Source organism: Myotis davidii, unplaced genomic scaffold (assembly GCF_000327345.1).
Source record: "Myotis davidii unplaced genomic scaffold, ASM32734v1 scaffold363, whole genome shotgun sequence".
Taxonomy (NCBI): domain Eukaryota; kingdom Metazoa; phylum Chordata; class Mammalia; order Chiroptera; family Vespertilionidae; genus Myotis; species Myotis davidii.
This window is the reverse complement of record NW_006294069.1, coordinates 1762998-1772378: the sequence shown is the minus strand read 5'-3', so window position 1 is coordinate 1772378 and position 9381 is coordinate 1762998. Positions and strand designations below refer to the sequence as shown.

The window sequence follows — 9381 nt, the reverse complement described above, 5'->3', positions numbered from 1 at the left end:
CTAACCAGACACCCCCGCCCCCTTCCCTGTTCCAAAACTACCCTCCTTAGTAGCCACGTCTGGAGTGAGGAGAGTAAGTCCAGAGAAAGGTTTGCGGTTGGCGGGGCTCCTGTTTTGAAAGCTTCCTCCTGGGCTTAGGATAACACTGCTCAGAAGATGGATGTGTGTTTAACAATTTCCCATTTTATTACCTGCAGACAAAGAAAAAAAGAGATATAAATAGATGTTTAACCACACAAATAATTTACATTACTGTCTTCTTTATGACTATGAAATAAAATAAAATTAAATCAAGAGCAATAAGTATTTGGCCACAGTGGTTACTAGGCAAAAACCAATACTGACACTCTCTCTGGAAACCAAACTGAAATAAGAAAACGCATAACCCGAGTGTTGGGAGCACACCGTGGAATTTTTCTTGCTCAAATGCTTTACTGAATTTTCAAGGAGAAAGTAGATTAAGCTGCTTTTTCCTTCCATTATCCCTTTCATTACGGGGGCCTGTGGCAGGCAGGCATTCGTTGTTGGGATGTACGGGGGGCACAGCCAGCCTTGTAGCGACCCCAGCTAAGGCGCTTCATGCAGGAAGCAGAGAGCCCTGGGGCAGGGGAGAGAAGGAGCACAGGCCCAGGAACCTCATTCTCTCTCCTGGACATAGGTCCCTTCTATCCAACCAAAACCACCGCAGCCGAGGAAGGCAGGAGGACATGGGAGCAAAGCAGAGGGGAACAGGAGGCCCCCGGGCTGCCAGGAGCAGGGCTGGCAGGGGCCGTGGAGCGGTCACACCACTTATTCCTCCCCATCTGAGAAGAGGAGCCCAAACCACTTCTGGTGTGGGTGGATCTCTTCCCCTTTGCCCTGAAGGGGTGCTGTAACTCCCTTAAATAACATTCTGAGGCCTTGACACCCAGACTCCCATCCCATAAACCTCAAATCATCACCATAGACTCTCAGTGTAGAGGTTGAGGGTTGGGGGCGGGGGGGTTGGGGAGTTGGGAGGAAAGTCCAGATAAGCACCTGGCTGTTTTATTTTGCAGTAAATTAGGCACAGGAATCGGTGCATTTAGTGTGTCAGAGTTCAAGCTAAGAGACTGCACACAGTTTGGGAACTTCCTGAAAGTATCTTAGCTTTATGTTTGGTGTTCATGGTATCAGAACTGGGTCTGGTTGCACAGATATCGTTAAGATTTTTAATGTTTCTTGGGATTTCTGTTTTAGTTCATCATTTGCAGCTTTTTGATGAGCCCGCCACAGCTGCAACTTTTCCAGTATACTTACCCTCACTGGAGCATCGTCCTGGGCTACTGCATTGGAACCTCGTCTTTCATCTGCATCCCCACGTACATCACCTACCGGCTGATCATCACTCCAGGGACGCTGAAGGAGGTGTGTGCTCGCTAGTGTGTGTGCGTGTGTGTGTGCAGGCTGGTAATTGTTTGGGGAGAAAAGGATTCTCTTGTTATGATTTTTCAAAGGAGATAAGTCCCCCACATGAAATTGACCTTATATATTTATGCTAGAGGCCCAGTGCACGAAAATCCGTGCAAGAGTAGGCCTTCCTTCCCCCGGCCAGCACCAGCTTCCCTCCAGCCCCAGCTTCGTCTGGAATGATGCCTGAGGCTTCCCTCCAGCCCCAGCTTCGTCTGGAATGACGCCTGGAAGGACAACCGGTCTAATTAGCATATTACCCTTTTATTATTATAGATAACTTACACTGTGTAGACCTCACACGGCTGCCACTGTCCTCTTAAGACATTTCCCATAACCCTCAAATCAACAGTGAAGGCAGGAGCTGGTCATTTGGGAGCAGCATGGTGTACAGTGCGGGGTGTATGCAGTGTCCAAAACTTAGCAGATAACTCCTTTGCCTCCTGCTTGCCATTGGATTCAAATCAGTGGTGCCTGGGGCAATATACAAATTTTTTTATTTAATATATATTTTATTGATTTTTTTACAGAGAGGAAGGGAGAGGGATAGAGAGTTAGAAACATCGACGAGAGAGAAACATCAATCAGCTGCCTCCTGCACACTCCCTACTGGGTATGTGCCCGCAACCAAGGTACATGCCCTTGACCGGAATCGAACCTGGGACCCTTGAGTCCACAGGCCAACCCTCTATCCACTGAGCCAAACCAGTCAGGGAAGGCTCCTGATTCTTGGTCCCATCCTCTCCTTTTAGTTGCGGCTTCTCTTTTGTCCTCAGTTTGCCCTCTCATAGTTTGCTAATGTAGAAATTGGAGCTAGAGGTTAGGGAGAGGTGAGTTGCCACTTTTTTTTTTTATCCTATGTTGTAGAATTAGTAGTTCAGGTCGCTTCCAAGTCCGTAGGTGGGTGCTCTTGTAGGGGATAAGCTCAAAGGGGAAGAGTGGTATTTGGGGAAAGCTAGAAGAGGTGGTACTCCATAATGAGCTGAAAACAGATGGGCTGGTCTCTGGGCCCTAAGAAGCAAAACCCAAACATGAGACCAACGCACTCATCTCCCTAAAATGCCTTCTAAGAAACATGAGGCAAGAGAACATGAGGCAATTAAGCATCAGCCCTTCCTGAGAACTGAGTTCATTGCTTTGTCCAAGTAGGGAAACTGAACTCTCGGCGAACAGAACTCTGTAAGGAGTTACTAATCTCCTACACCCAACCCTGTCCTGTCACATCTCATTCCTCCCAAGGGCCTTGAACTCTGATGCTGCTTGAAACACATGCTCAGACCTAGTCATGGAATTTGTTTCTTCAGGTTGTCCTTTATGGCAGCTGTGAGGGGCCCCTGGCTCTGTTGACTCAAACTCAGAGGCCAAGGCCAGGGGTGGGAACTCAGTTGAATAAATGTCAGTATTCTTTGGGCACAGACTCAAATCTTGGTCATCTTTCTTGCAAATTCTCCATTAGCCACAAGGATTTGCCACCCAAAGGTGTATACTTAACAGAGCTCAGGTCCATCAGTGGTAGAGGTAAGGCTGGTTGTAGGGCTATCTTCGCCAGAGGCCACCAGAGAGGGAACAGTGAGTTGCCAGTCAAGGAGGACCAGGAGGGAGAAGACCTGCTCGTGGCCTTAAAATGTGCTCTTTGGACTGGATTAACATTTCCCAAATGTTAATATTTTTTGAAAATATGTTTTTATTGATTTCAGAGAAGGAGAGAGAGATAGAAACATCAATGATGAGAAAAAAAATCATTGATCAACTGTCTCCTCTACATCCCACACTGGGGATGGAGCCCACAACCCGAACATGTGCCCTGACTGGGAATCGAACTGTGACCTCCTGGTTCATAGGTCGACGCTAAATCACTGAGCCACACCAGCCAGGCTCAAATGTTAATATATTGTAAGGATCAATCGTTCCATGGCTTATCGGTAGGCATTACTGCAGGGGGGAAATTTTTTATGTCGTCAAAAAGTTTTGGAGAATACTGGGTCAAGGCAAGTTGAATAGGTTTCTTTACTGCAGGACTTCCCAAAAGCTTTAACATGCCCACGTGCATCTTAGTCTCTGAGAGCGATAAAGCATGTCCTGTTTTTTTTTTTTTTGCCAAGAACACCAAGGGACTGTAATTATTCGTGAATACCATACTTGATGGTCTATAACATTCTTTCTATGAGGGAGGGAGGCTGCATATGAAATGTTAATATGGTAAAAAACATTAAGACTAAGAGAAAGGTAAGTTTCTTAATTCTTGTGGGCCTGGCCATACATCAGGTTGGAGTTGGTGGAGCCACCACTTGCCCACCTGTAATTTGGAGGATATCACATTCACCTGTAGGTGGAAGACTCAAGGTTGGCGTCATCAACTCGATTAGGTCATTCACAGAAGCCCCCTGGTACTCTGCACAAGATACTGGTCCCTGATGAGTAAGCATCCAACAGTGATCCATTTCTTAGATGAGCACCTTGCAGAAGGCCAGGGCTGGCACATTTTGAGAGTCATAGTAGTCTGGCCACTGAAATGCTGCCAAAATATGAAAACAAAGGTGGGCCTGGTAGACTGGGGGAATCAGCAGCCAGAGGGGCAGCTGAATAGGTCGGTGGGGGCCAGGGTGCAATGTGGTTCACCGTACACCTCAGTGCTTTCTTCTCTTTCTGTGCAACACTTAAGACTAGAGTGATCTGTGCCCAGTTCCCAATTAGCAAGATATAATTCTGTGTAATCAGGTTACATATTCCATCTAATTGGCTTACATACTTCTGTGTAATCGGGTTACATGTTCATCTGCGGGGAAGGATGGTTTGAGAAATGTTGCTTTCTCTAACTTCACATTTCAAAGCCGCTGATAGACACTGCAGGAATTCCTTTTTTTTTTTTATTTTTTATTTTTTTATTGAGCTTTTACAGAGAGGAAAGGAGAGAGATAGAGAGTTAGAAACATCGATGAGAGAGAAACATCGACCAGCTGCCTCCTGCACACTCCCTTGCAGGAATTCCTTTTTAAATGGGTTTCCTGAGTGAGGTCTCAGTATTTGAATATTAAGATCATTAGGAACACAACATGTACAATTTTGTGAATTTCATTAACTATGAGAATGGCACTTTTTGAATTCCATAGGCCCTGCTCATCAAAGAACTTCTAGAACCAGGAAATAAAAAAGATTGAGGGGGACTATGTACTTTTTTAAAAAAAGTATTTATTGATGAGAGAGAGAGAGAGAGAGAGAGAGAGAGAGAGAGAGAGAGAGCGCGAACAAACATTGATTTGTTGTTCCACTTATTTATCCACTCATTGGTTGTTTCTTGTATGTGTCCTGACCAGGGATTGAACCTTCAACCTTGGTGTATCAGGATGACCCTCTAACCAACTGAGCTGCCAGGCCAGGGCCATGGACTATGTTCTTTTTAATCCAAAACACAAAGGACAACTAGTAGAGCTTCTCCTAAAATCAGTCAATCAAAAAAGGTGTTCGGATCCAATTTTGCCTGCTTACGGTGGTCAGACTTTGCCATCAAAGATTTTACGAAGCAACTTCATAGAGATTTTTCTAAGCCGCTGCAGCGCTGCTGTTTTCCCTCCGCCGCCTCCCTGAGCTGCTTCGTGTCTCCCTGATGCTTTTACCGGCGAGCTGTCTCCACAAGCCCAAGCATATTTCAGATCTGTCTTAAAGCTTCTGTGTATGAGATGACTTTAGGGGTGATTTCAATGGTCACATCTTTTAAAATGTAAATTACGTGATGAGTTGCACCCTGGTCTGAACTGACCAGTATGCCTTTACAGGTGGGTTCATTAAATCAGTAACATCCTGGCGGTGACATGGCTGATGGCTCTGCCTGTAGTGTCTATGCAGGGCTGAGGGCAGGAGGGCGCCAGGACCCAGCACTCACTCTGCTCCCCCAGCCCTGTGGCCACAGGAAACCTCCTCCTTCCAGAGAAAAAGATGCATTTTCCTAGGTCTTCAAAAGCATGTCATAGGCCAGCAGAGTTCTATTGAAGGCCCATTTTCTCCCTTGGGTGATATAATGACTTTCATAATTAGTTTACAGAGGCCTGTAGCTCCCGAATATTCCATTTCCATTCACCCTTGGGAATGAATAAATTAGGAATTCCTTTGAGACTATTCCAACGTACTATTAAATGCCATTAAAATGCTATTTCAACTTCGTTGTAATATTAATGTTGGACTATCTTTTCAGTACTATTAAATCACAAGAATGTTTATAACAACCTATTTTCTTCCCCACAGCGTATTATTAAAAGTATCACTCCAGAAACACCAACAGAAATTCCCTGTGGGGACATCCGCCTGAACGCCGTTTAAAACGCTTCAACGAGAGGAGGGTGAGTGGCTTCCCTACCACCTCTTCCTCCAGCTCCGACGAGTCGCACCGTCTTCTCCCTCCAACTGAATGAGTTTCCAGCGAAGCCTGACAATGGAAGGGCCTTCTTCAGAGAGACACAGTCTCCAAAGACTATGGTGCCAGACTCTCATGGCCTCCAGCCACTTCTTCCTGTGACATCTCCTGGACGTGTTGCCATGTCAGACGCTGTGATGCAGCCGAACTGGACGATTTGGGATGCGTGAGGGTGTGTGTGGAGGTGATGAGAACCACCATGTAATCAGTTAGGACTAGGTTTAGAATCAAGTCTGTGAATGTCTACTGTATCATTTCTCGTTATGATCCTTGGTGTCTGACATAGGTTTGCTTCTAAAGTCCTCATTGTTCATGGATGCATAAGCCATTTATTGCTAGCCATTTATTTTCTGAGTAGCATAGACTTTCATAGCTGGATCTACTAGACCCCTGTAACCCATGTGCTGCTGTGGAGTCAGGAGAGGAAAATATAAAAAACTAAACTGAAAAATAATGTGAGCGCGTGTGTCTGTGTACTGTCGTTTCAGCGTATCCTTCTCTTTATTCCAATACGTTGGGCCCATTCCGAATGATTTGCATTTCCACTAATTTTTCTTACATCAACCAATTCTACCTACTCAAATGTGTATGAATGTTATTATTTGAAGCATATAATTACTACGGCAGGTTCTGCCACCTTTTCCTTTTCCAGGGACACTACTTGCGCCCATAAACCTTTCTTTATGGGCCAACCTTTAGCATTTGCTGAACTCTGGCATATTCCTGTCTCTCTCTGCTAAACATTTTGTCAGCAAAGACTATGGTCCAACCTGTCCTCCCACAAGTAACATAACAACAGCAAAACAGCCATGTGCTAAGTGAGAAGTTATATACTTTAACGTCACCTTGGAAATCATTATTTAAAATGCAGGGAGAGTTACAAAAAAAGACTAAATTAGGAAGGTGAGCCCCTAGTACTTGCTTGAGAAGCATGTTAGAGAATGAAATTTATAACTCCAAATACGAAAAAGGAAATGTTGAAACCAGGAATATCCCTATACTGTAGAAAGCTTTTCTGGTCTACTTAAAACAGCCTGAATTTTTTCTTCAATATCAGAGTTAAGTCATTGATTTTTTATTAAAATCTGTTGAATTTAGTTCCATGGGAGGACTATTTCAAAGTCCTAAACTTTTTTCTTACTTTCTGTAGTATTGCTCTCTTTCCTCATTACTTAACTGCCTCTAAATTTTAGTGAGAGAACAATACTTGAAAGTTCAGATAACTACATTAGAGGCAGAAACACACCTGGTGACAAAGCTAATTTCTTTGTTCTTCTTAGCACCTGAAATTTTCTTAAGAAAAAAAAAGGTGAACTTGTTTATTTCCTCTATTAAAATAACACTCCTCTCAATTGGCTTAGTAGGCATTTCCCACAATAAACAAAATAAATATTTTAGGATGGATATTAAATATGTCTGTCCTTTTGTTTCATATAGGTGCAATCTAGTCAGCATTGTTTCTACATTAGGTGTTTCAAACAATTAACCTTTTCAAGAGAAGTCTTTTTCGGAAAATGACACAACATATTTCCATTGGAATTTTAGGTGGTATTCCTCTTATCAACACATCACAAAACCCATGTCAAACTGTTGCTGTACCACAAATGCAAGTTTTTGTCTGTTTCTTAAGTTACCAAAATAGATTTTCACTGGCCAGCTAATTTGGAAACTGTGTATTGGTGGAGCACTTCATCAGAAAAAATGTCTGCTGAAGAACCACCTTCTCATTTAGGGAAGAGAAAAGATATCAGTCCTTCAATTCTATAATTGAAGATTCCAAATATAGTAGCTTATTTCTAGCAATTTTTAAACACAGTCCAAACCACAAATATTTGAGGAGGAGGAGGTATCACATCTTTATGCTAAAACACCTAAATTTCCATAGAGCATTTGCTAATTTAAAAGAAAAAAGGTATTTTGAAAGATTATTCTTATTCAAACTCTATTATTAAAGGTGTACCATAAGAAAACTTGATATATGAAAAATGTATATTTTAAAAGATAAAATTAGGGACTTTAAAGAATTTGCAGTTATTTCTCCAGTGGCATTTAATATGATTTGATTTACAAACAATTTTTCAGGATACTTTGTGTTGGGTGTAGCAATGAGGTGCTTCAAATTCTAGATTATGGTTAATTGAATTATATAAATGGTGTTTCTTTCCCCTCATTTTTACCTTCTTCTTCCACAATACTTACAAATAAGAATAAGTAAATCTCTTCCACTCTTCACCTCTGTCAAAAGTGGTAAAATGGTTCCAGCCTGTTTGGCTCTGGATAGAGCATTGCCTGAGGACTGAAGGTTCATGGCATTCCATTCCCGGTTGGGGGCACGTACCCAGGTTTCAGGCTCAATCCATGGCCGGTCAGAGTGCATGAGGGAGGCAATCATCCGTGTGACTCTCTCACATCAATGTTTCTCTCTCTCTCCCCCTCCCTCCCTTCCACTCTCTCTAAAAATCAATGGAAAAATATCCTTGGTGAGGATTAACAACAACAACAAAAAAAATAGTGGTAATATGTTACCACAAAATAGCCAATGTTATTTTTTACATGAAATATTTTATTTTTAAACTTTAGCAGAATTAAAGATGAGTTTTATTTGCATGAAAGTAGAGTCTCCTCTTTAAGATACACAAAATACTTTAAGTTGTGGACTGTTACTGCAATAACTACTAATGTCATGATAGATTTGTTCAGTCTCATTAAAAAAACATTCCAAACTCTTAAGTTTAAAATAGAAATCTTAATTTTAACTGTATATTGTCAAAACATTTACATATCCCCCAAAGTATCGCTGCATGCCATTTGCAAATATTTAGCATCAAAACTACCTAGAATTAGAGACATTAAATTTCAGCAAAAGCTAAATAATTATAAGTCTTTGCAATTTGTGCAAAGCTTTAACTTTAGTGTGCTTTCACATATCTCATTTGATTATCAGAGCTCTGGGTGACAAATGTTATTCCCCCAACTTCGCAGATAAGGAGCCTGAGGCTCAAAGGATTAATTTCCTTCCCTTTTGGAGTAAGATATATCAGAGCGGGTGATTTGACCAAATTCACACAGCTGGCAAACTCTAGAACAGGTCTTATGCCTAGACTTTCTGATTGCTGGCCAAAGATTATTTGCATGTCTATCTTTAAAATCATCTATAAAAGCTTAAACACACAGATTCTAAACTCAAAAGAGATAATTATGAGGGATATGTTCTCAGCAGACAAGGGCATGCATTCTCCTACGTAATCCTATATAATAAAAGGGCACTATGCAAATCGACCGAATGGCGGAACAACCGGTCCCTATAATGCACACTGACCACAGGGGGCAGACGCTCAATGCAGGAGTTGCCTCCTGGTGGTCAGTGCGTTCCCACAGGGGGAGCACCACTCTGAGGGCTGGTGAGTACAGCGGCGGTGGCGGGAGCCTCTCCTGCCTCCATGGAAGCGCTAAGGATGTCCAACTGCAGCTTAGGCCCACTCCTCATAGGCCTAAGCGGTCAGTCGGACATCCTCCCAGGTCTCCCGGACTGCTAAAGGGTGCAG

The 9381-nt window shown here is 42.7% G+C and overlaps 1 protein-coding gene across 1 annotated transcript in view; it reads left to right on the top strand.

Moving 5' to 3' along the window:
- SLC6A4 (solute carrier family 6 (neurotransmitter transporter), member 4) overlaps window positions 1-6291 on the top strand; it is a 31682-nt gene extending 25391 nt beyond the window's left edge. The window contains 2 exon segments of the mRNA XM_006779650.2: window positions 1219-1386; window positions 5668-6291. Of these exon segments, the coding sequence (XP_006779713.1) occupies window positions 1219-1386; window positions 5668-5742 (243 nt within the window). The 3' untranslated portion in view covers window positions 5743-6291.
- The last annotated feature ends 3090 nt before the right edge of the window (window positions 6292-9381 follow it).